The sequence below is a fragment of the Oryx dammah genome, unplaced genomic scaffold (assembly GCF_014754425.2).
Source record: "Oryx dammah isolate SB20612 unplaced genomic scaffold, SCBI_Odam_1.1 HiC_scaffold_2, whole genome shotgun sequence".
Lineage (NCBI taxonomy): Eukaryota > Metazoa > Chordata > Mammalia > Artiodactyla > Bovidae > Oryx > Oryx dammah.
In genome coordinates, this window is record NW_024070186.1 from 17,962,034 (window position 1) to 17,989,831 (window position 27,798).

Sequence of the window (27,798 nt, forward strand, 5' to 3'; positions counted from 1 at the left end):
TCCATTCCACAAAGTACTAACATAGTGAGAAATTATGTACCCAAGATATGGAAAGCCCAGCGCGAGGAACCTTGAATTTGAAGGCATTTAGCAGTTTCATAGGTGACTGAGAAGCTTAGCAGAAGTTTTGACAGACTTGTAGGATTGGGGAGGATATATCTTGGAAATATCCATGCATAGTAAATTCAGCTATTGATGAAATTTCATCAGAGAACTAGAATTAGTAAAAAGAAACTTGAGGACTGAAGTGTACAACTGAATTTAGTAGTTCAGTAGATTGTTTTAACAGCAGACTAGATTCACTAAGGAAGTCAAAGAGAGAATTGATGAGTTGGCAGTGAGGCCAGAGAAAATAAACAAATGGAAGCACAGAGTGAAGAGTTTAGAATGTACCAAAAGAGGTTAATAAAGAGGAAATGCTGAAAAGATTCCACATGTGTATACATATATATGTACCATACATGTAACTGGAATTCCTGAAGGAGAGAATGAAGCAAAAGCTGTGTTTGTAGTGATAATAACTGAGAAGTTTGCAAAATACACTAAAGAAATAAAGCCACAGATTGAAGAAATGCTGTTTCCTGAACAGAGTAAATATACAGAAAACTGCAACTATAGAACATCGCATTTAGTTTTAAAACCAAAGACAAAGAGAAATCTTAAAGAATCAGAGGGGAAAGTAACAAAAGGAGCAAGACTGATGGCCAGCTTCTCAGTAGAAGCAGTGGAGGTTCATAGACAAAGGAGTGCTTTTCTGAGAGTGCTGATAGGAAATGACTGCAGGTCGAGAATTCTAAACCTACCGAAAATCCACTGAAGTGCAATAAACACATTTTCAGACAGACTCAGATTTCTTAGTGATGGGATAACACTAAGGGGAATTTGAAATAGTATTCTTCAGTCAGAGAAGGAATGTGATCCCAGGCTTGGAGTAATAAGAAGGAATGAAGAACTAAAAGAAAATGTGTATGGGTAAATGGAAATAAACATTGACCACCTGCAACAAATATCATTTCTAGGGTTTTAGATTATATATCAGTTCAGTTCAGCCACTCAGTCGTGTCTGACTCTTTGTGACCCCATGAATCGCAGCACGCCAGGCCTCCCTGTCCATCACCATCTCCCGGAGTTCACTCAGATTCACGTCCATCGAGTCTGTGATGCCATCCAGCCATCTCATCCTCGGTCGTCCCCTTCTCCTCCTGCCCCCAATCCCTCCCAGCATTAGAGTCTTTTCCAATGAGTCAACTCTTCGCATGAGGTGTCCAAAGTACTGGAGTTTCAGCTTTAGCATCATTCCTTGCAAAGAAATCCCAGAGTTGATCTTCAGAATGGACTGGTTGGATCTCCTTGCAGCCCAAGGGACTCTCAAGAGACTTCTCCAACACCACAGTTCAAACGCATCAATTCTTCGGCGCTCAGCCTTCTTCACAGTCCAACTCTCACATGCATACATGACCACTGGAAAAACCATAGCCTTGACTAGACGGACCTTTGTTGGCAAAGTAATGTCTCTGCTTTTGAATATACTATCTAGGTTGGTCATAACTTTCCTTCCAAGGAGTAAGCATCTTTTAATTTCATGGCTGCTGTCATCATCTGCATTGATTTTGGAGCCCCTCAAAAATAAAGTCTGCCACTGTTTCTACTGTTTCCCCCTCTATTTCGCATGAAGTGATGGGACTAGATGCCATGATGTTCGTTTTCTGAATGTTGAGATTTAAGCCAACTTTTTCGCTCTTCTCTTTCGCTTTCATTAAGAGGCTCTTTAGCTCCTCTTCACTTTCTGCCATAAGGGTGGTGTCATCTACATATCTGAGGTTATTGATATTTCTCCTGGCAGTCTTGATTCCAGCTTGTGTTTCTTCTAGTCCAGCATTTCTCATCATGTACTCTGTATATAAGTTAAATAAACAGGGTGACAATATACAGCCTTGACATACTCCTTTTCCTATTTGGAACCAGTCTGTTGTTCCATGTCCAGTTCTAACTGTTGTTTCCTGACCTGCATACAGATTTCTCAAGAGACAGGTCAGGTGGTCTGGTATTCCCATCTCTTTCAGAATTTTCCACAGTTTCTTGTGATCCACACAGTCAAAGGCTTTGGCATAGTCAAGAAAGCAGAAATAGATGTTTTTCTGGAACTCTCTTGCTTTTTCCATGATCCAGAGGATGTTGGCAATTTGATCTCTGGTTCCTCTGCCTTTTCTAAAACCAGCTTGAACATCAGGGAGTTCACGGTTCACGTATTGCTGAAGCCTGGCTTGGAGAATTTTGAGCATTACTTTACTAGCATGTGAGATGAGTGCGATTGTGCAGTAGTTTGAGCATTCTTTTGCATTGCCTTTCTTTGGGATTGGAATGAAAACTGACCTTTTCCAGTCCTGTGGCCACTGCTGAGTTTTCCAACTTTGCTGGCATATTGAGTGCAGCACTTTCACAGCATCATCTTTCAGGATTTGAAACAGCTCAATTGGAATTCCATCAGCTCCACTAGCTTTGTTCATAGTGATGCTTTCTAAGGCCCACTTGACTTCACATTCCAAGATGTCTGGCTCTAGATTCATGATCACATCATCATGATTATCTGGGTCGTGAAGATCTTTTTTGTACAATTCTTCCGTATATTCTTGCCACCTCTTCTTAATATCTTCTGCTTCTGTTAGGTCCATACCATTTCTGTCCTTTATCGAGCCCATCTTAGCATGAAATGTTCCCTTGGTATCTCTAACTTTCTTGAAGAGATCTCTAGTCTTTCCCATTCTGTTGTTCTCCTCTATTTCTTTGCATTGATTGCTGAAGAAGGCTTTCTCATCTCTTCTTGCTATTCTTTGGAACTCTGCATTCAGATGCTTATATCTTTCCTTTTCTCCTTTGCTTTTCGCCTTCTTTTCACAGCTATTTGTAAGGCCTCCCCAGACAGCCATTTTGCATATATATATATATATATATATATATATATAATTAAACTGACAGTAAAAAGAGCTTATGCGTTTGGAGATAACTTCAGTATTATTATAGATCTTTCTGTTACTATCACATACCACATTCCCTCTTAATTTGGTAATTTTGCTCATCTTACTCCTTTGCTGAGTGTGTTTTTCTTGTTTTCCTTATAATTCCCTCTCTATCTTTTAAGCTGCCTTGGATGTTTCTGGACCAAATGGGTCTTCATTTCTCTAGCTTATTTGTGTAGCACAGTTGGTACTTTATTAAACACAAATGTTAACCCTATTCTGAAGTTACAGTATAATTCTTTTGTTATAATACTTGTATGGTTTTGTTATTTAAATATTTAAAATGTTGATCACTTGGAATTTATCCTGCTTTATAGTTTGAAGAATGGATCCATTTTCCCCTAAACTGTTGCATAGTTGTCCGGTTACCATGTATGCATTTATGGTCCATTGTTTCCCCATCTGACTGAGATGGCTCCTTTGTTGTATGTCTTGTGTATTAGGGTCCAGTTCGGACTTCACAGTTTTCCATTGGTCTTTCTGTCATAAAGTACGTACTGTGCCCCATAGTTTTAATTATTGAGGCTTTGTGGTAGGTCTCACATCAACAGGACTAGATCTTTACTTTCTCTTAATGAAAGTTTTTCTGACTGTTCTTATTAGTTTCCAAAATAAACTTTTATTGAGATCACATTACATTTATAAATTAGAGATAGACTTTTGGTTTTTTTTTTTTTTTTGGTTATGAGTTCTCACTGTAGTATCACCTGTATTTTGGATTTCTTGTGTGTTGCTCAAAGTGTCAATTGAAATTAACTTTGAAAAACTTAAACTGTAATGTTAGTGGAAACTGATTTGTGAATGTTTTTATTCCTTTTTAGTTTAGCCCCATGGCCAAAGGCTCGCAAAGATACATGGTCTCCACTGGTGCTGATGGGACTGTTTGTTTTTGGCAGTGGGATTTAGAATCCCTGAAATTCAGGTAAATGACTGTAATTGTGTAGTAAGTTTTTTCTTTTTTCATGATGTTACAGTTTAGTCTAAAAATGAAATCTGATTATAAAGAGAAATTGTGTATTGTGATTGCCTTTTTACTTTTGAGCTTAATTTTTGACACGTCCAGTGCATGTACCATATTGACTGTTGTTTACACTCTACCATTTAGATATTTGGGTATGTTAAAGGGACGGAGCTGTTCTGTTAGTGATCACATGGTTTTGAAAAAGTGATAGTATGTGAAACATTTTGAAAAATGTTAGAAATATATGATTATATGCATAGGCAGAAATTTAGGAAGGAATTATTTAAGAATCAGACCTGGATTATAGCCCTACACTGCCTAACATGGTATCCACTAGCCACACATTTCTATTGAGCACTTTGGTTGTGGCTGGTGCAATTGAGGAATCGAATTATTAAATTTTTAATGGATATGATTCAGTGCTTATAGAACTTTTAAGCATATTTTAAACAACTTGAGTATCTGAATTAGTTTTTCAATTAGAATTTTCATGAACTCTCAGTACAGATCAAGTATTTTTGATGAAAACTTCAAATTGAGATGTATTATAAGTGCTAGGAAAGAGTTAAAGGATATACTATGAAAGCAATTAAAGTTCTCATTAAAATTTTATTAACATTGTTGTAGTATTTTGGATATATTGTGTTAAATGGATTAAAACCAATTTTATCTTTTTACTTATTTTGTGGCTACTAAAAATTTAATGTTAGATATGCAGCTTGCATTCTCTTTCTGTTGGAGCATGCTATCATCTGGTGGTTTTACAGCCTGTTCTGTGGCCTCGATAATGGGTTCTCTTATACTCTTGTGCTTTAGTCACCTCAGTTACAGAACGGTGGTTAGTGGGCTTGCTCTTTCTGTGTACTAGGATCCGTGTAAGTCTGGGGGTTAGACAGTCCTCTCACATCCACCCACCTATAACAGCATTTGTGGAAATATTTGGTATACGAAGAGGTACTATAGAAGTAAGATGGCAACATTTATGTATGCTAGATTAAAGCTGTTATGTTTTTTTAAAATTTATTCTTAATTGAAGAATAATTGCTTTATAACATTGCTTTAACTTTCTGCCATACATCAGTATGAATCAGCCAGCTATAGATATATAAATGTCCCCTCCCTCTTGAACCTCCCTTCTACCTCCCATCCCTTCTCACCCCTCTAGGTTTTACAGAGCCCTGGTTTGAGTTCCCTGAGTCATGCAGCAAATTCCCGTTGACTCTCTGTTTTACATATGGTTGTGTGTATGTTCCCATGCTACTCTCTCCATTCATCCCACCCTCTTCTTCTTACCCCTCCCCAGCCTGTGTTAATAAGTCTGTTCTCTGTGTCTGTGTCTCCATGGCTGCCCTGCATATAGGTTCATCAGCACCATCTTTTTAGATTCCATATTGCATGCATTAATGTGCGATATTTGTTTTTCTCTTTCTGACTTACTTCACTCATACGTATAATAGGATCTAGGTTCATCTGCCTTGTTAGAACTCATTCAAATGCGTTTCTTTTTATGGCTGAGTAATATTCCATTGTATGTATGTACAACAGCTGCTTTATCCATTTATCTGTTGATGGACAGTCTGTGTTGTAACTTCCATCACCTAGCTATTGTAAATAGTGCTGCAGTGAACATTGGGGTACATGTGTCTTTTTCAATTTTGGTTTCCTCAGGGTATATGCATAGTCGTGGAATTGCTGGGTAATATGGTAGTTTTATTCCTAGTTTTCTTTTTTTGAAGGAATCTCCATATTGTCTTCCACAGTGGCTGTATCAATTGACATTCCCACCAACAGTGTTAGAGGGTTCCCTTTGCTCCACACCCTCTCCAGCATGCATTGTTCATGGATTTTTTGATGATGGCCATTCTGACTAATGTGAGGTGATATCTCATTGTAGCTTTGGTTGGGATTTCTCTAATAATTTAGAGTGATGTTGAGCATCTTTTCATATGTTTATTAGCCATCTGTATGTCGTCTTCGGAGAAATGTTTGTTTAGGTCTTTTTCCCACTTTTTGACCAGATTGTTTATCTGATATTGAGTTGGATGAGCTGCTTATGTATTTTGGAAATTAATCCTTTGTCAGTTGTTTTATTTGCTATTATTTTCTCCCATTTTGAGGGTTGTCTTTTTCACCTTGTTAATAGTTTTCTTTGCTGTGCAGAAGCTTTTAAGTTTAATTAGGTCCCACTTATTGTTTTTATTTCCATTACTGTAGAAAGTGAGTCATAGAGGATCTTGCTGTGATTTATGTCATATAGTGTTCTGCTTATGTTTTCCTCTAAGAGTTTTATAGTTTCTGATGTTACTTTTAGGTCTTTAATCCATTTTGAGTTTATCTTTGTATATGGTGTTAGGAAGTGTTTTCATTTTTCAATTCTTCATTCTCTGTTTCTCCCAGCACCACTTATTGAAGAGACTATCTTTGCGCCACTGAATATTCTTGCTTCCTTTGTCAAAAGGTGCCCATAAGTGCGTGGGTTGATCTCTGGGCTTTCTGTCTTGTTCCATTGGCCTATATTTCTGGGTTTTTTTTTATCATGCTGTCCAGATGACTGTAGCTTTGTAGTATAGTCAGAAGTCAGGAAAGTTGATGCTGCATTGTTATTTCTCAAGATTGCTTTGGCTATTTGGGTCTTTTGTGTTTGTATACGAATTGTGAAATTTTTTGTCCTAATTCTGTGACAGATGTCTTTGATAACGTGATAGGGATTGCATTGAATCTTTACATTGCATTTGATAGTACAGTCATTTTCATAATACTGATTCTTTCAGCCTAGGAGCATGGAATATCTCTCCATGTGCTAATGTCATCTTTGATTTCTTTTATCAGTCTCATAGTTTTCTGTATACAGGTCTTTTGACTCCTTAGGTAAGTTTATTCCTAGGTATTTTATTCTTTTTGTTGGCAGTGGTAAATGGGATTGATTCCTTAATTTCTCTTTCTTGTTTTTCATTGTTAGCATATAGGAATGCAAGTGATTTCTAGGTATTGATTTTGTATCCTGCAATTACTAAATTCACTGATTAGCTTTAGTAATTTCATGATAGCATCTTTAGGATTTTATATGTATAGTATGATGTCATCTTCAAACAGTGCGAGTTTTGCTTCTTCTTTTCCAATCTGGATTTCTTTTATTTCTTTTTCTTTTGTGATTGCTGTAGCTAAGACCTCCAAATCTGTGTTGAATAATAGTGGTGAAAGTGGGCACCCTTGTCTTATTCCTGATTTTAGAGGGAATGCTTTCAGTTTTTCACCATTGAGAATAATGTTTGCTGTGGGTTTGTTGTATATAGCCTTTATTATGTTGAGGTAGTTTCCTTCTATGCCCATAAATGGGCAAAAGAAGCTTTTGAGTTTTGTCAGGAGCTTTTTCTGCATCTGTTGAGATTATCATATGGTTTTTATCTTTCAGTTTTTTAATATGGTGTATCATATTGATTGATTTGGGTTTATTGAAGAATCTTTGCATTTCTGGGATAAACCTGACTTGATCATGGTGTATGATCTTTTTAATGTGTTGTTGAATTCTGTTTGCTTGAATTAATGTTGAGGATTTTTGTGTCGATGTTCAGTGATGTTGGCTTGTAATTTTCTTTTTTTGTGATGTCTTTGTCTGGTTTTGGTATCATGATGATGATGGTGGACTCGTATAATGAGTTTGGGAGTGTTCCTTCCTTTGTGATTTTTTGAGTTTCAGAAGGATCGGCATTAGCTCTACTCCAGTCAGCTGTGAAGCTGTCTGGTTCTGGGCTTTTGTTTTTGGGGAGATTTTTGAATCACAGTTTCGATTTCAGCATAAAGCCAGTATGTTCAGTTCAGTTCACTCGCTCAGTCGTGTCTGACTCTTGGTGACCCCATGGACTGTAGTATGCCAGGCTTCCCTGTTCGTCACCAACTCCCAGAGCTTGCTCAGACTCATGTCCATTGAGACAGTGATGCCATCCAACTGTCTCATCCTCTGTCATCCCCTTCTCTTCCTGCCTTCAGTCTTTCCCAGCATCAGGGTCTTTCCCAGTGAGTCAGTTCTTCGCATCAGATGGCCAAAGTGTTGGAGTTTCAGCTTCAGCATCAGTCCTTCCAATGAATATTCAAGACTGATTTCCTTTAGGATTAACTGGTTTGATCTCCTTGCAGTCCAAGGGACTCTCAAGAGTCTTCTCCAACACCACAGTTGAAAAGCATCAATTCTTTGGCGCTCAGCTTTCTTTGTGGTCCACTCGCACATCCATACATGACTATGGAAAAAAATCATAGCTTTGACTAGGTGGACCTTTGTTGGGAAAGTAATGTCTCTGCTTTTTATTATGCTGTCTAGGTTGGTCATAGCTTTTCTTCCAAGGAGCAAGTGTCTTTTAATTTCATGGCTGCAGTCACCATCTGCAGTGATTTTGGAGCCCAAGAAAATTAAGTCTGTCACTGTTTCTACTGTTTCCCCATCTATTTGCCATGAAGTGATGGTACCAGATGCCATGATCTTCGTTTTCTGAATGTTGAGCTTTAAGCCAACTTTTTCACTCTGCTCTTTCACTTGTATCAAGAGGCTCTTTAGTTCTTCTTCACTTTCTGCCATAAGGGTGGTGTCCTGTGCATATCTGAGATTATTGACCTTTCTCCTGGCAATATTGATTGCAGCTTGTGCTTCATCCAGCCCGGCATTTTGTGTGATGTTGTCTCCTTGGAAGTTAAATAAGCAGGGTGACAATATACGGCCTTGATGTACTCCTTTCTCAGAGCGGAACCAGTTGGTTGTTTCATGCCCAGTTCTAACTATTGTTTCTTGATTTCAGATTTCTCAGGATGCAGGAAAGGTGGTCCAGTATTCTCATCTCTTTAAGAATTTTCCAGAGTTTGTTATGATCCACAGATCAAAGGCTTTGGCATAGTCAATAAAGCAGAAATAGATGTTTTTCTGGAACTCTGGCTTTTTCTGTGATCCAGTGGATGCTTGCAGTTTGATTGCTGGTTCCTCTGCCTTTTCTAAATCCAGTTTGAACATCAGGAAGTTCTTGGTTCACTTACTGTTGAAGCCTTGTTTGGAGAATTTTGAGCATTACTTTGCTAGTGTGTGAGTGCAATTGTGCGGTAGTTTGAGCATTCTATGGCATTGCCTTTCTTTGGGATTGGAATGAAAATTGACCTTTCCCAGTCCTGTGTCCACTGCTGAGTTTTCCAACTTTGCTGGCATATTGAGTATAATAGCATTTTCACAGAATCTTCTTTTAGAACTTGAAATAGCTCAGCTGGAATTCCATCACCTCCACTAGCTTTGTTCATTGTGATGCTTCCTAAGGCCCACTTGACTTTGGACTCCAGGATATCTGGCTCTAGGTGAGTGATCACACCATTGTGGTTATTGGGATCATTAAGATCTTTTTCGTATAGTTCTTCTGTGTATTCATGTCACTTCTTAATATCTTCTGCTTTTGTTAGGTCCATACCATTTCTGTCCGTTATTGTGTCCATCTTTGCATGAAATGTTCCCTTGATATCTCTAATTTTCTTGAAGAGATCTCTGGTCTTCCCCATTCTATTGTTTGCCTCTATTTCTTTGCATTGATCACTAAGGAAGGCTTATCTCTCCTTGCTGTTCTTTGGAACTGTCCATTCAAATGGGTATATCTTTCCTTTTCTCCTTTGCCTTTAGCTTCTCTTCTTCTCTCAGCTATTTGTAAGGCCTCCTCAGACAACCATTTTGCCTTTTTTGCATTTCTTTTTCCTGGAGGTGGTCTTGATCCCTGCCTCCTGTACAATGTCACAAACCTGCGTCCATAGTTTGTGGTGCTCTGTCTGTCAGATCTAATCCCTCGAATCTGTTTGTCACTTATCACACTGTGTAATTGTAAGGGATTTGATTTAGGTCATACCTGAATGGTCTAGTGGTTTTCTGTTTTTCAATTTCAGTCTGAATTTTGCAATAAGGAGTTCATGATCTGAGCCACTGTCAGCTCCCGGTCTTGTTTTTGCTAACTGGATAGTGTTTCTCCATCTTTGCATTTGATCTTAGCCAAAAGGCTGAGAAGCGATAGAGATTCTCCATCTTTGGCTGCAAAGAATATAATCAGTCTGATTTTGGTATTAACCATCTGGTGATGTCCATGTGTAGAGTCGTCTCCTGTGTTGTTGGAAGAGGGTGTTTGCTTTGCCCTGGTTCATTTTGTACTCCTAGACCGAATTTGCCTGTTACTGCAGGTATCTCTTGACTTCTTACTTTTGCATTCCAGTCCCCTATTATGAAAAGGACTTCTTCTTCTGGTGTTAGTTTTAGAAGATCTTGTAGGTCATTGTAGAATCGTTCAACTTCAGTTGAAGTTAAAGCTGCGTTCAACTTCAGCTTCTTCAACATTAGTGATCGGGGCATAGACTTGGATTACTGTGATATTGAATGGTTTGCCTGGGAAACAGAAATCATTCTGTCATTTTTGAGATTGCAACCAAGTACTGCATTTCAGACATTTCAGTTGTGACTATGAGGGATACTCCACTTCTAAGGGATTCTTGCCCACAGTAGTAGATAAAATGGTCATCTGAATTAAATTTGCCCATTCCAGTCCATTTTAGTTCACTGATTCCTAAAATGTTGATGTTGCCATCAACATCAACTCTTGCCATCTCCTGTTTGACCATTTCTAGTTTACCTTGATTCATGGACCTAATATTCCAGGTTCCTATGCAGTATTGTTCTTTACAGCATCAGACTTAATGTCCATCACCAGTCACATCCACAACTGCGTGTTGTTTTCACTTTGACTCTGTGTCTTCATTCTTTTTATAGTTATTTCTCCACTCTTCTCCAGCAGCATATTGGGCATCTACCGACCTGGGGTGTTCATTTTTCAGTGTCACATCTTTCTGCCTTTTCATACTATTCTTGGCGTTCTCAAGGCAAGAATACTGAAGTGGTTTGCCATTCCCTTCTCCAGTGGACCACATTTTGTTAGAACTGCCCACCATGACCTGTCTGTCTTGGGTGGCCCTACATGGCATGGCTAATAGTTTCATTGAATTAGACAAGGCTGTGGTCCATGTGATAGTTGGTTGATTTTCTGTGATTGTGGTTTTCATTCTGTCTGCCCTCTGATGAAATAAGGATAAGAGGCTTATGGAAATTTCCAGTATGTTAAACTGTGTTAACGTGTATTTTAAAACAACATGTTCTTCTTTTCTAGTCCACGTCCCCTGAAGTTCACTGAAAAGCCTAGACCAGGTGTTCAAATGCTGTGTTCTTCATTTAGTGTTGGTAAGATACCTTTAGTGTTTTTTTCTTAGTTTTAGTTTTTTTGAGCAACCACATGGCTAATGGCTGTTATCAGATAGATGGTGAATGTCTTATGTTCATTTTATTAGATTTAACCTGTGATGTTAATTAGCCTTTTTCTTATCTTCCCCCTGCTGACTTTCTTGGATTTTTCATAGTAATCAGAGCCAGGGATATAAGAGAACTGGCAAAAAGGATGCTGAAAGTGTCCAAATGAGCAATTCCTGTGCCATGTGCCCCATGTGTATGATAAGCCAAGATTGTGATTTTCTTTGAATTGCTGGTTTTTGGTAGTTTAAGTTTGTTTTGCACACATCTTGTGAAATTATTCCTCTTTTTCTTTTTTATACAGTGGACTTGTAACCTTTGTTTTGGGGAGAGGCCAAAGATTTTCCCCCATAGATGTCTGAACGTGTGAACAAGTGAACTTCATATACCATAGCTATGTTTAGGTGTGTGTTAACACTTAGTTGTGTCTAACTCTTTGTGATCCCGTGAACTGTAGCTCACCAGGCTCTTCTGTCCATTGGATTTTCCAAGCAAGAGTACTGGAGTGGGTTGCCATTTCTTTCTCCAGAGGACCAACCTGACCCGGGGATTGAACCCAGGTCTCCCACATTGTAGGCAGATTCTTTACCATCTAAGTCACCAGGAGCTCCCTAGGAGTGTAAAGGTATTTAGAAAGCAAAACCTGTTTTCATGTATTTGTGGAGTGGCAACATCTTAGTCCTTGTCACAACCAGTATGACCGAGGGAGATAATGAACATTTCCAGATTGAATTAACTTTTAAAAATTAAGCCTCATCTAATGTGTACCCCACTCCCACCCCTACCCCACTATAATACCACCAAACAGTTCTCTAATACTAGCTTGGCATCCTACAATTTAACTCCATTCTGATACTGCCTACCTAGAGAATAGTGTGAAGACTGCACAGGTTAAGGGCTCAGTCCTACAAGATTCCCAGCCCACCCCCAGCCTCAGACCCGGTTGTCACCTTGCTTCTGCTGACGGGCTGTAGGTCAGAGGCTCCCACAACTTCTTCCTTGGATTTAGTTAATTTGCTGGAACAGCTGACAGAAGTCCTTTTACTCAGTGGATTTTTGGTTTATTATGAAAGAACGTAATTCAGGAATAGCTAGATGGAAGAGATGCTTAGGATAAAGTCTGTGGGAAGGCGGACTCTCCAGTCCTGCTATTCTTCTCTAATCTCGTGTTCATCCACCTGGAACCTCTCCGAGTCTTGCCCTTTGGGTTTTTGTGAGGCTTCATCACACAGGCACAGTTGATTAACTCATTGGCCATAAGGATGGATTCAGCGCTCTCCCAGCCCTCTTTCGCAACCTCTATCACGTGGTTGCTTCCTCTTCCATAGATGCTTTTCAGAAGTTACCTCATTAACGTAAACTCTGGTGTGATTGAGGTGGGTTTGTTATGTGAAAATCAAGATATCAGTATCATTTCACTTAGGAAATTCTAAGGGTTTTTAGGAGTTCAGCCAGAAACAGGGATGAAGACCAAATACAGATTTCTTCCTAAAAATAATATCACAATATATTATGTTAATTTTTAAAAGTTCTTTATATAATGAGATGGATCTATTGAGATGAATATACTTTTGTTATAGAGAGCTTACTTAATATAGAACTTTGGTTAAGACGTTTGTTACAAACTGGATTTTTAAAACTTAAAATTTTTGTTTCAGGTGGTATGTTTCTAGCCACAGGTAGTACTGATCATGTAATCAGAATGTATTTTTTGGGTTTTGAAGCACCTGAAAAAATCGCAGAACTTGAAAGTCACACTGTAAGTCTTCATGTTTTAAGATTAAGATTTACTTACAATATTCCTGTTGGTATATAGTCTCAATAACAGAGATTGTTATTGATTTTACTTTCAACTTAAATGGAGGAGGAATTGCATTTAAAGATGAAAGATGATACCGACAGGCTCAGCACTTTACTGTGCAAATGCTTTACAGTGGTTATTTCTACTTCAGGTACATTTGACTATGACAGTTGATTTGGGTGGGCCTATTTGTCTTAACCGAGCTCATGGAATTAGAATGCTGTTTTATTAACGTGCACTATAAGATAGATAACTCTCAGTGTTCTGGAGTACTGCTCAGCAGTCAGGTCATCTTTTTCTCCTTAAGGAAGTTCTGTGAAGTTATTTGATAAAAAATAATCACTTTAAAGGAAATTTTTGTTTGTTTGTTTTGCACATAATCATCAAAGTGAATGTGACTTGTTTTCAGCTACTTAAACTTTTTTATCACTTTCTGTCCATATTAATTTTGTAGATGTAATTAATTGTAAATACAGGTTTAATTTTAGAAGCAGGCTGTTTTTTCTTTTTAAACCCTATGTGTCTATCTCTGAGATAAAAGCTGTTTCTTAGTCTGGTTTGATATGTAGTTAGGTTCTTTGCTCTTAAACATACAATATATGTTTGAATGGCAGGATTAAGCAGCAAAAGTGTAGATCTCTTACTTTAAACCAAATGTGCTTCTAACTGTAAAACTGGGTGGGCTTTCTTTGTTTATAAACTATGTAGATGATTACTTTTGTGTTTGGTTTTTCCCTCTCTTTAGGATAAAGTTGATAGTATCCAATTTTGTAACAATGGTGATCGGTAAGTAAGTGTGAGTTTGTATTCATGAGTGTGTTTTTAGGTAAATGTGTTTTGCTTCCTATTATTGTAGCTTATATGTCACTTTGCAGGTATATATCATATGGCAGGCCCTTGTTAGTAACTGTAGTAATTGAAGGAAAAGTGTCTGTGTTAGAGAGGAAACAAATTAAGTTTTTAGAATTGTAGTTTCTGCAGCCCCCTGTATCAGAAGTATTTCTTTAGTTCACTGTTGGCTGTTTGATTTATAGGAAAATGAGGTGTAAGGATAATGAAATTTCTTACATTTGAGTAGTTGTGTGAAAGTGAAAGTCGCTCAGTCGTGTCTGACTCTTTGCAACCCCATGGGCTGTACAGTCCATGGACTTCTCTAGACCAGAATACTGTAATGGGTAGCTGTTAGCTTCTCCAGAGGATCTTCTCAACCCAGGGATCGAACCCGGGTCTCCCACATTGCAGGCAGATTCTTTACCAGCTGAGCCACCAGGGATGCCTATTTGAATAGTTAGATCTTTTCTAATCAGTTACTGTGATGTAATCTGCAACAAAATTATCCCTTAAATTATATCCTTTTTTGTGGTCCCCAGTGTCTTTTCAGGTACCTCTTACCTCTTCTTTTTAACACTTAAGTGATGGATTTATTTATACATAGTGACTAGCGTGAAATTGAGTTTAGAGTTTAAATGCTTATAATGGTACTTTGGCTTTTACTAATTCTCCCATTCATCTTTAATTGTGCTTCCCTAAATGGCAACTCACTCCAGTATTCTTGCCTGGAGAATCCCAGGGACCGAGGAGTCTGTTGGGCTGCTGTCTGTGGGGTTGCACAGAGTCGGACACAACTGATGCAATTTAGCAGCAGCAGCAGCCCCCTATTACTTATGTACATATCTTTTCAAAACTATTTGACGAGGTAGTGATTGGGTTTGAAATGTGCTTTACAATAGGGCCAGGCAAATCAGAGTAAACCAGATTTTCTCCTTTTCGTGAAGTGAAGTCGCTCAATCGTGTCCGAGTCTTTGCGACCCCATGAACTGTAGCCTACCAGGCTCCTTCGTCCATGGAATTTTCCAGGCAAGAGTACTGGAGTGGGTTGCCATTTCCTTCTCCAGGGGATGTTCCTGACCCAGGTCTTGAACCCGGGTCTCCCGCGTTGCAGGCAGACGCTTTACCATCTGAGCCACCAGGTAGCTTAGAAAGTGAAAGTCACTCAGTCATATCTGACTCTTTACAACCCCATGGACTGTACAGTCTATAGAATTCTCCAGGCCAGAATGCTGGAGTGGGTAGCCTTTCCCTTCTGCAGGGTATCTTCCCAACTCAGGGATCCAACTTAGGTCTCCTGCATTGCAGGCGGATTCTTCACTCCTTTTCTCCTTTTAGGTAGGCCCTAAATCCCTGTCTTTTTGGAATTAACACCTGTAGATTTACCTGCAGTCAAGATAGGTACATTAGAAATTTTTTTGCTTGTGGTTTTAACTGTACCCTTTGGTAGCATGTATGTAAGTAGATCTGTTTCTTTTATTTTAAGGTTCTTAAGTGGTAGCAGAGATGGAACAGCACGAATTTGGAGATTTGAACAGTTAGAATGGAGAAGCATCTTACTAGATATGGCCACTAGAATCTCAGGGTAAGTTGAGATGGTTTGTTTCTAAGTAGGTGCATCCTGAGAACTTGGTCTGTCTCTCTGGTTTTTTGCTTTGTTCAGGAACTAGAGCCACCTCCGATCTAAGTGAATGGCTCCCTCCTGCATGTCTGACAGATACTTAAACCTATTACAATCTTAGATTTATGTAGAAAAGAACACTGTATTTATTCCGTTGTTCAAAGCATTGACTTCCTCTGAGGTGTTGCATTTAAAACCACCTACTGTTTTAAATATATAAATAAGTATGTCAAACGTGGAGATTTTCAGAAAGTTCTATTTTTCTGCAGATAGGATGGGACCTCCCTGGCAGTCTAGTGTTTAAGACTCCAGGTTTCCACTGCAAGGGCCATTGGTTCAATCCCTGATCAGGGAGCTAAGATCCCACAAGCTGGGAAAACAAAAATGAAAATACGATTTTTGGAATTTTTATTTTTTAACTTTTTTTTACTTAAGTAAAGATCTATAATTTTTATTATTTTATTTTTAAAATTTATTTATTTTAATTGGAGGCTAATTACTTTACAATATTGTAGTGGTTTTGCCACGTACTGACATGAATCTTTAAAAAGTTATATTTTAAAAAGCTATATTTGGTTTTAAAAAAAAGTAAGGAAATACATTTTATTGTTTCTGTTTTTAAAAATTGGTCTCCATTGGGAGTGATATTTTCATTTTACATGGTAAAATTTTGGTTTGTAAAATGGTATTGAAGGCAAGTTTGTCTTAACTGTGCCCCTCCCCCAACACTCCGGAGTCTCAAACATATTTTGAGCAGCTTTGAGATAATTTCAGTATTTTCCAAGATAGATATTATAAATTTCAAATACATTGTGTTTTTGGATTTTTACATACTGGGAGACTGTATAGGTGGTGGGAAGAATATGCATTTTGGAGTCAGAACTTTGCTCAAATACCACTTACACTTTTTATAGCTATATCATTTTGAGACCATCACAATCTGTTTCATCATCTGGGAGAGGAAACTGCCTGCCTTTAAGTACTATTGGCAATTGAAAATCATATGCAGATTTCTGCCAGAACTTGGTGTGGTGGTGGTGGTTTAGTTGCTAAGTTGTATCTGACTCTTGTGACCTCATGGACTAGCCTGCCAGGCTCCTCTGTCTACGGGATTTCTCAGGCAAGAATACTGGAGTGGGTTGCCGTTTCCTCCTCCAGGAGATCTTCCCAACTGAGGAGTTAAACCTGGGTCTCTTGCATTGCAGGCAGATTCTTTACTGAGTGAGCTGCGAGGCAAGCCCAGTCTCCTTGGTGTAGAGTAGTCATATCACTGGTTTTAGCATTTTTTCCTGAGAAATGTTACACATTCTGTTGTTTAGAAATCTTCATGTCTGCTTTATTTTTAGTAATAGTAGGAGAAATTAACTCATTCTCCACTGTGGCTCAAACAGTTGTATTGGATTTCAAAATAAATTTGATAATAATGTCTTTGTGAAATGACCTGTGGTAGAGAATGGAAAGAATACATACTAGAAATCTGATAATCCCTGTTCACAAACAAATCTTTACAATTACTTAAAAATGTTACATCTGGATATTCAGCATTTTAGTGTGAAAGTGAATAATAATGAATGAATAACAGTGAAGAAAATTTGAAACCGTATTCATGTATGAACAGTTACTTTATTAGGCAAAATAGGAACATCATTGTAAAAACTTGAATAAAATTTTTAAAATATTTTATTTGGCTGCCTTGGGCCTTAGTTGCCTGATGGCATGTGGAATCCTCCTGGACTCAGATTGAACCCAAGTCCTGCATTGACAGGAGGATTCCTTATCACTGGGTCACCAGGGAAGTCCAGAATTTTTTTAAATGAGATTGAGAACGGTTTAGTTTTCTTGTTGCTATACTCTCTTCATGGAGAGAACTTTTCCTGTATTTCCCCTCCTGGTAGAAATATTCTTTCTTCATTTAAAGTTTTACCTCTTTCAAATCTTGAAAAGCAGTGTTTTCTGTGTGTATAAATTGATGATATATTTGTTCTAGTGTTCTGATCTTGGCTGATCTATTTGATGAAATGCAACACGTCTGTTAGTAAATTCAAGTGAAGCCTGGAATCTTAGCTTGTATTCCATTTTGTCTCTTGTGTTACACTTCCTCTGAACAATCTAGTTAGAATTATTCGGTCATTTGTGTTCCATTGTGCTTACACAGATAGATGTTATATAGCACTCCTCCTTGTAGCTGTTTTCTTTAAAATACATGTTTATTTTATGTTTATAATTTCTTTGAGTGTGCTCTATGACTTCAGAAGCAGCTAGGTTCTCCCCCTCCCCCCCCCATATTACTGACTGCTGTATTTTACACAAAAACTGCATATTGCTTTCATGAAGGCAGCAAAACATTGCAGATGTGTGTATAAGACCCTTCTTGCCAAGGGAGCCGTAGGAACAGTCTGTAGGGAAGTGTAAAGAGGTAGTTCAGCATACTGAAAGTCTGTCAGGAACTTTTCTAGACATTAGGGGCATGAAGGTGAATTACCTTCTTCATGTCTTCCAAGTAGTTGAAAATATTACCGATAGGCCTTGCAGTCAAGAGAATGGAATCCTAGATGTAGAGAAAAGCTTTGCTTTTATGAATAATGGTGGTGTTCTGGAATCTGCCTATGTTCAGCCTCTGAACTGTTTCTGGATCATCCCTTCCCCCTTGGGATCTTGCCCTCATCTGTTTGTAGATAACCTTTTGTGGGTCAGATGTGATAAACTCTGTGAAGGGGATAAGGTGTGGACATGAGCTAGATTATTTAGTATTTTTGTATCTATGAGAGATTGTGTAGCCGCCTACACATACAGCACTGCACATGTTGTATTTTTTTTCTTAGAGATTTATCTTTGGAAGAGGAAAGGTTTATGAAACCCAAAGTAACAATGATAGCTTGGAATCAGAATGATAGCATTGTTGTCACAGCTGTGAATGATCATGTCCTCAAAGTGTGGAATTCTTATACTGGACAGCTGCTTCATAACCTGTTGGTAGGTAGTTTTATAACATATAACAATTAAAGATTTTTTTTTTAACAAATTAAAAAATTTCATTTATATTATCAAATGAATAGAAATTTGTATATATACTAATGTATAAATTACTGTCATTAATGCATTTTTAAAAGCCCTTGGATACTGTGACAACATAGGCTTTTAATTTTAAACTTATAACCTTCAGACCCTCCTTAACTATATGACTTTGTTGAATAAAGGGACATGCTGATGAAGTATTTGTTTTGGAGACACATCCCTTTGATTCCAGAATTATGTTATCTGCAGGACATGACGGCAGCATATTCATATGGGATATCACAAAAGGCACCAAGATGAAACATTATTTCAATATGGTAAGTGCGGGAAGTGTGTGTCTCTGTGCCTGTTTGCACTTGTTTCAAATGTTTGGATAAGGAGATGTAGCCGAACCTGCATGTTTTTGGCAGTTTGTATTTCTAAAGATCAGGGTGCTACTTCAAGGCTGATAAATGTCTGATAGTCATATGTTCAAATGTACATATGTAATTGAAATCTGTATAACTAATTCACATGAGGGGAAGATTTTTAAAATGTATTTATTTAGCTTTGTGTCTGTGAATGTGTCCCTGTCTATGTTTAAATTGGCAAAATTACGGTAATTCATACCTTTTCACTATTTAATTTTATTAAAATACCTGGTAATAAAAAATAATATTCAGTAAAGTCCTCTGAGGAGTCAAACATCGTTTTTTGTTTCCTCAGCTTTTTTCTTCTTGCACACATATGTTTGAAAACCAGATTATGATCTTATTGCATATTTTTAGAATTTCTTATACATAGCTGCAATATAGTCACCAAAAATCAGCAAATTTAACATTGATAAGGTAGCATTACCTAATCTGGTTTACATTCAAAACTTGTCAATTGTCCTAATAATGCCTTTATAGTTGTGTTTTACCTCTTGGACTAATTCAGGATCATGTATCATATTAAGTAGTTATGTATTTCCACTTATGTAAAATCAGTAATCCTTCACCCTGCATATCTTGCCTTTTTACAGACAAATAATACTACAGGATATTTGTTTTGTCTGGTATTTCTTCATGATGTAATACTGTTGTATATTTTTTGATTAAAAAAAATGATAATGTGCCCTCCATGCATTGTATTAGGAGGCTGATGATGTTTATATGTTCCACTATTGATATGGTGATAATTATAAGTATTTGGTTAAGGTGACATCTGCCAAGTTTTCACACTAATTTTTTAAATGTTTCTTTTCTTTGTAATTTTTAAACTGATTTTTTTCCAGACTGTGTAAATGTCTGGTTCCTCATTAAACTTTCACAGATATCAATATCCATTGAAGATTTTCTGATGGCATCATTTTTATAGAATTACTAGTTGGCATTGTTACACGTAGTTTTTTGTTTGTTTTTACTCTTTTGTACTCAGCTTTGTAATCCCTTCTCATTTTATGTAAAGAATGCTTTTCAAGCCCTTAAATATTTTTTAAGAATTTGTAAATGTATGTTTGATGATAAATTCAGCCTTTCTTAGAAGAATGTTACTTATGTAGCTAATTTGCTGTTGTTGAGTATTTAAGTAGTTTCTAAAACCTGCACAGCAGCAACAGTTTGAATATATATGTCTGCTTATGTAGATCCCTGATTATTTCCTTGGGATAAATTCTGAGGGGAATGTATAAAAGGGCTTATACATTGTTAAGACTTCTGAGACATACACATGATAGGTTTTCTAAAATTACTCTTTATGTATATTGAGACCCAGTTCAAACGCTAACTAAGTTTTGAGGCAGTACAGTAGCATCCTATAGATGAGTGTTTCTTAGACTTTTTGATTGAAAACCATCTTCCTCCATGTGTGCCATGTTTTTGCTGGTTTTTTTTTTTTTTTACTTTAAAAATTTTAATTTCAATATGCTCACACTGGACAGTTTAACTGTCCAAAATAAAGTGTTTTATTTACTAACATTAAATGCACTAGAACAATTCAAATAGCATAAAGTACATCATTAGGCATCTCTGAATGTTGTATCTCTGTTTGGAATCCTTGGAAAAGAAATAAACCTTTCATTTTTCTGTGGCCTTAAAATTCATAGGTACATCCGTCTTCTTGAAGTCGCTCAGTCGTGACCGACTCTTTGCGACCCCATAGACTGTAGCCTACCAGGCTCCTCTGTCTATGGGATTTTCCAGGCAATAGTACTGGAGTGGATTGCCATTTCCTTCTCCAGGGGATCTTCCCAACCCAGGGCTTGAACCTGGGTCTCCCGCATTGTAGACAGACGCTTTACCGTCTTCTTAATTGTCCTTTAAAAGTCAATAGGAACATCCTAAATTTAATCTGTTAAAACAGAAGACAACATTAATTCAGGCTTTAAACAGAATATAATCTAAAATAACCACTAAGCCAAAGAGTAACCTGAAAAGTCTCAAATGGACAATAATGATTTTATTTCTAGTCAAACACCAGAAATTGGCCTTGTAGGCTGAATAATTCTTACCTTTACTGATCACCCGAGAGTCTCCTAATTCTTGGGTTTTAAGCTACTAATGAGACAGTATTTCATTAAAAAAGTAGTAAACATAGAGTGTGGCTCATACGGTAAAGCGTCTGCCTACAGTGTGGGAGACCTGGGTTCGATCCTGGGTTGGGAAGATACCCTGGAGAAGGAAATGGCAACCCACTCCAGTACGCTTGCCTGGAGAATCCTATGGACTGAGGAGCCTGGTGGGCTACAGTCTGTGGGGTCGCAAAGAGTCGGACATGACTGAGTGACTAACCCAAGAAACATAGTGTGACATTGAAGTGTTCTCTGGACACAGTTGCAGGCTATTTTTGTTTTATCAGGAATGATTGTGTAGGACTCTTCAGACAGCAGATAAAAAGTGCCGTGTGTCTTGCTCTGCTTAGGTAGGTTTGCCCACTTGAGAAACTTCCTTCTCAGTAGGTACCCTTAACTTTTGGTGAGGTTAGTTGCACATGTGTGGTAGCAAAGTAACTGCCACCAACTTTGCCTGACCAGCCCAGGGCTCTTGCCTCCCCACCTGCCTTCGCTTTACTTGGACTGAGAGTCTCAGGTCAGGGGGGCATTATCTTATTTAGCAGGTCCCTAAGTATCCTAATACCTTAATTCCCGCCCCCACCCCCCCATTTTGTTAAAGGCACTCTTTCATGTGTGGTATAGCAGAAGTGAATTGTTTTTCAAGTGGATATTTAGGTATGTATGAGTTTGTTCTGACAATGAAAATAAATCCTTCTGTTTTGTTTGGGTGGATGATTCCTTTTTCCAGTACTGATTTAGTTTAACTTGTTCTAAATTTTAATTATTATTTATATGCTGAAACAAGTATGCATAGCTCTGTACTAATGAGTTAATGAAACATCTCATTTAACTATAAATTGTTAATACTAAACTAATCGTATTTAGAGTTAAAATAACAAGAATAAAGCAGTTTAGAAGTTACTTATTTAAGGCAACATTCATGAAAGTGAAAGTTGTTCAGTTGTGTCTGACTCTGCCACCCCATGGACTATACAGTCCATGGAATTCTCCAGGCCAGAATACTGGAGTGGATAGCCTTTCCCTTCTACAGGGGATCTTCCTGACCCAGGAATCGAACCACGGTCTCCTGCATTGCAGGTGGATTCATTACCAACTGAGCTATGAGGGAAGCCCCAACATTCACAACGCACTTAGAAATTTGTGGCAGTCTGAAGTAAGGAAGTTGCAGGTGAAAGAATTTACATATGCACCCTTGAGACACTTGCAGCATTACAATTTTGCATGGTGGTTAGTCATCTAAGTAGAAAGCTTAAACTCCATAAAAGTATTGATTTTAATTCATGAATAACACACATTATTAATCTTTAATCATTTACCTTGTAAGTTGTTAATCAATAGATTTTTGTTATGTATTAGAAAGTTTATGGAGGTTTCATTCTCTTGTAAGACGTAAAAGCCTTCACTTGGGGTTGGTTTATGATCTTTTCATTTGATCATTTTACGAACTAATTCTCAGAAGATCCATCAAGGTTTTTCCTAGGCCAGTGATATCTAAAGTGAATTTTACTTTTTGAAAATATTGACATGCTTAATGAAAAATTCACTTTAAAATATTTTTTCAGAATTTTATATAATAACTAAAGGTGTTACATAGAGATGGTTATAAAATTTTCCATCTTTGTTTCCTAGATTGAAGGACAAGGACATGGAGCTGTCTTTGATTGTAAGTTTTCACAGGATGGACAGCATTTTGCCTGTACAGATTCTCACGGTCACCTTCTGATATTTGGTTTTGGATGCAGCAAGCCATATGAAAAGGTCATTTTACATACTTTCTTAGAGCATGTAAATAGTTAAGAAGGATGTTTTTAAAATAGGTTAGATATATTGATTTTTTTATCCTTTCCAATAAAATTAACTGGTTAATATATATGTTCTTTAACATGTTTAATCCTCAAAATTTCAGTCTGTAAACTTTCCATTTCTAGATTCCTGATCAGATGTTCTTCCATACTGACTATCGACCGCTGATTAGGGATTCTAATAATTACGTCTTAGACGAGCAGACTCAGCAGGCCCCTCACCTTATGCCTCCACCATTCTTGGTAGATGTAGATGGAAACCCTCATCCAACTAAGTATCAGCGATTAGTGCCTGGCCGAGAAAATTCTGCAGATGAACATTTGGTTCCACAACTAGGCTATGTGGCAACAAGTAAGTGCTAAACCTTTTTTAAAAAAAAATTTTTTTTTATTTGAAAAATGTAAGTAATAATACAGAGAACTCCTATACTTTCAGATTTACCAGTCCTTAATATTTTGCACTGTTTGTTTTATTATTTTATCTCTAGATACATATCATTGTTGTGAACCACTTGAGACTTAAGTTCTGGGCCTCATGTCCGTTTACCCCTAAATACTTAAGTATGTATTTTCTAAGAACAAATATGTTTTCTTATATAATCATGAACAGTTATCAAAAATAGAACATTTAACATTTATACTATTATAGCCTATAATCAAATTTTGTTATTCTAATATAATGCCTGTTACAGCTGTTTTTGCCTCCCTGATGTAGATTTTAATTTGGGACTGAACATTAAATTTAGCTGTCATTAAGTTCAGGTTGTGCGTTTTTGAAGAGCACAGCATAAATGATGTAGTCTTCTTGGAGTATCATGTCAGGATGCCTGTGGTTGTGTTTCATCCAGTTATTGGTGGTATTGACTTTGAACACTGGGTATCTGCCAAAGTTCTCCACTCTGAAGGTTTTTCCCTCTTTGTAATTATTTAGTAACTTGTATAAATAACCTGTTCCTTTTCTAACTTTACCTTTAAGTTTGAGGATCCATTGGTAATTCTTGCCTGAATCAATTGTTGTTCTGAAGGTTGTGAAATGGTTTTCTAACTCTTTGATCATTGCTTTTTCATTTTATCATTAGCTGACCATCTACTGCTCTCTCATTTATTAAGTTTTAGTCTGGACTTCGGGTTATTGTATAGTGAGTTAAAATCCAGTACTGTTGTTACTTAGTTGCTCATGTTATCTTGGATTTGGCTGTGAAAACCCTTTAGGCAGAGGTTTGTGTCCTTTCCCAAGACCTCATCGTTCCTGGAACACTTTAACTTTCTGGCAGAGGAGCTTCCAGTTCCATCTTGTCTGTAACCTGTTCTAGCCAAGGGCAGAGGTGTTTTGCTTTGTTTTCTTTGTTTTTGTTCATAGCATGTAGTGTTTTTCTCTAATATTCTTGGACTAAGCAAAGGAAAAAAGATACATCTGTGTGATAAAGTGGGAGGTGGTAGGGGGGTACAAGAGGGAGGGGATGTGTATACTTGTGACTTGATTCATGTTGATATATGGCAGAAAACCAGGCAAAATTGTAAAGCAATTATCCTCCAATTAAAAATAAATTTTAAAAAGATACTTTTGTTTGAATGAGGATTGATTTGCTAAAACTTTAAGCTTAAAGATAAATGTAAATCACCATATGTTTACTCTTCCAAATTCTTTTTATTAGTTTGATTGAAGTATACTTTCAGTTCAGTTCAGTTCAGTCGCTCAGTCGTGTCGGACTCTTCGCGACCCCATGAATCGCAGCACGCCAGGCTTCCCTCTCCATCACCATCTCCTGGAGTTCACTCAGACTCACGTCCATCGAGTCCATGATGCCATCCAGCCATCTCATCCTGGGTCATCCCCTTCTCCTCCTGCCCCCAACCCCTCCCAGCATCAGAGTCTTTTCTAATGAGTCAACTCTTCGCATGAGGTGGCCAAAGTACTGGAGCTTCAGCTTTAGCATCATTCCTTCCAAAGAAATCCCAGGGTGATCTCCTTCAGAATGGACTGGTTGGATCTCCTTGCAGTCCAAGGGACTCTGCAGAGTCTTCTCCAACACCACAGTTCAAACGCATCAACTCTTCGGCGCTCAGCCTTCTTCACAGTCCAACTCTCACATCCATACATGACCACTGGAAAAACCATAGCCTCGACTAGACAGACCTTAGTTGGCAAAGTAATGTCTCTGCTTTTGAATATACTATCTAGGTTGGTAACAACTTTTCTTCCAAGGAGTAAGCATCTTTCAATTTCATGGCTGCAGTCACCATCTGCAGTGATTTTGGAGCCCCCCAAAATAAAGTCTGACACTGTTTCCACTGTTTCCCCATCTATTTCCCATGAAGTGATGGGACCAGATGCCATGATCTTCATTTTCTGAATGTTGAGCTTTAAGCCAACTTTTTTGCTCTCCTCTTTCACTTTCATCAAGAGGCTTTTTAGCTTCTCTTCACTTTCTGCCATAAGGGTGGTGTCATCTGCATATCTGAGGTTATTGATATTTCTCCCGGCAATGTTGATTCCAGCTTGTGTTTCTTCCAGTCCAGCGTTTCTCATGATGTACTCTGCATAGAAGTTAAATAAGCAGGGTGACAATATACAGCCTTGACATACTCCTTTTCCTATTTGGAACCAGTCTGTTGTTCCATGTCCAGTTCTAACTGTTGTTTCCTGACCTGCATACAGGTTTCTCAAGAGGCAGGTTAGGTGGTCTGGTATTCCCATCTCTTTCAGAATTTTCCACAGTTTATTGTGATCCACACAGTCAAAGGCTTTGGCATAGTCAAGAAAGCAGAAATAGATGTTTTTCTGGAACTCTTGCTTTTTCCATGATCCAGAGGATGTTGGCAATTTGATCTCTGGTTCCTCTGCCTTTTCTAAAACCAGCTTGAACATCAGGGAGTTCACGGTTCACGTATTGCTGAAGCCTGGCTTGGAGAATTTTGAGCATTACTTTACTAGCATGTGAGATGAGTGCAATTGTGCAGTAGTTTGAGCATTCTTTTGCATTGCCTTTCTTTGGGATTGGAATGAAAACTGACCTTTTCCAGTCCTGTGGCCACTGCTGAGTTTTCCAAATTTGCTGGCATATTGAGTGCAGCACTTTCACAGCACCATCTTTCAGGATTTGAAACAGCTCAACTGGAGTTCCATCACCTCCACTAGCTTTGTTCATAGTGATGCTTTCTAAGGCCCACTTGACTTCACATTCCAAGATGTCTGGCTCTAGATTCGTGATCACATCATCATGATTATCTGGGTCGTGAAGATCTTTTTTGTACAGTTCTTCCATGTATTCTTGCCACCTCTTCTTAATATCTTCTGCTTCTGTTAGGTCCATACCATTTCTGTCCTTTATCGAGCCCATCTTAGCATGAAATGTTCTCTTGGTATCTCTAATTTTCTTGAAGAGATCTCTGGTCTTCCCCATTCTATTGTTTTCCTCTATTCCTTTGCATTGATCGCTGAAGAAGGCTTTCTTATCTCTTCTTGCTATTCTTTGGAACTCTGCATTCAGATGCTTATATCTTTCCTTTTCTCCTTTGCTTTTCGCCTCTCTTCTTTTCACAGCTATTTGTAAGGCCTCCCCAGACAGCCATTTTGCTTTTTTGCATTTCTTTTCCATGGGGATGGTCTTGATCCCTGTCTCCTGTACAATGTCATGAACCTCATTCCATAGCTCATCAGGCACTCTATCTATCAGATCTAGACCCTTAAATCTATTTCTCACTTCCACTATATAATCATAAGGGATTTGATTTAGGTCATAGCTGAATGGTCTAGCGGTTTTCCCTACTTTCTTCAGTTTAAGTCTGAATTTGGCAATAAGGAGTTCATGATCTGAGCCACAGTCAGCTCCCGGTCTTGTTTTTGTTGACTCTATAGAGGAGCTCCATCTTTGGCTGCAAAGAATATAATCAATCTGATTTCGGTGTTGACCATCTGGTGATGTCCATGTGTAGAGTCTTCTCTTGTGTTGTTGGAAGAGGGTGCTATGACCAGTGCATTTTCTTGGCAAAACTCTGTTAGTCTTTGCCCTGGTTCATTCCACATTCCAAGGCCAAATTTGCCTGTTACTCCAGGTGTTTCTTGACTTCCTACTTTTGCATTCCAGTCCCCTATAATGAAAAGGACATCTTTTTTGGGTGTTAGTTCTAAAAGATCTTGTAGGTCTTCATAAAACCGTTCAACTTCAGTTTCTTCAGCGTTACTGGTTGGGGCATAGACTTGGATAACTGTGATATTGAATGGTTTGCCTTGGAGACAAACACAGATCATTCTGTCGTTTTTGAGATTGCATCCAAGTACTGCATTTCGGACTCTTTTGTTGACCATGATGGCTACTCCATTTCTTCTGAGGGATTCCTGCCCACAGTAGTAGATGTAATGGTCATCTGAGTTAAATTCACCCATTCCAGTCCATTTTAGTTCGCTGATTCCTAGAATGTCGATGTTCACCCTGCCATCTCTTGTTTGACCACTTCCAATTTGCCTTGATTCATGGACCTGACATTTCAGGTTCCTGTGCAATACTGCTCTTTACAGCATCGGATCTTGCTTCTATCACCAGTCACATGCACAACTGCACAACAAAATTCACCGCTTTTAAGTGTGCAATTCAAATGAGTTAAGAAATGTTAAGACAGTCATGTAAGCCACCACCACAGTCCAAATACAGAGCATTTCCATTGCCCCCAGAAATTCTCCTGAGCAGAATTATTCCTCTCCCTTCCTCTGGCCCCTTGTAATGACTGTTGCTGTCACTTTAATTTTTCCTTTTAAAGGAGTTTTATATCAATGAAATCATACAATATGTAGTCTGTTGTGTCTGGCTTCTTTAACTTAGCATGGTGCTTATGAGATTCATTCCTGTTGTTGCAGATATCACTGTTTTTTTTTTCCTTGTTTAGTGATCATGCACCATTGCATGGATATACCATTAT

The 27,798-nt window shown here is 38.0% G+C and overlaps 1 protein-coding gene across 1 annotated transcript in view; it reads left to right on the forward strand.

Moving 5' to 3' along the window:
• The window catches only part of BRWD1 (bromodomain and WD repeat domain containing 1), a 123,813-nt gene that overhangs the window by 26,429 nt on the left and 69,586 nt on the right, over positions 1–27,798 (forward strand). Inside the window, exons 9-17 of the mRNA XM_040232432.1 lie at positions 3,839–3,939; positions 11,145–11,215; positions 12,940–13,040; positions 13,828–13,868; positions 15,397–15,495; positions 18,354–18,504; positions 18,729–18,863; positions 22,709–22,837; positions 23,008–23,233. Of these exons, the coding sequence (XP_040088366.1) occupies positions 3,839–3,939; positions 11,145–11,215; positions 12,940–13,040; positions 13,828–13,868; positions 15,397–15,495; positions 18,354–18,504; positions 18,729–18,863; positions 22,709–22,837; positions 23,008–23,233 (1,054 nt within the window). The remainder of the gene's footprint in view (positions 1–3,838; positions 3,940–11,144; positions 11,216–12,939; positions 13,041–13,827; positions 13,869–15,396; positions 15,496–18,353; positions 18,505–18,728; positions 18,864–22,708; positions 22,838–23,007; positions 23,234–27,798) is intronic.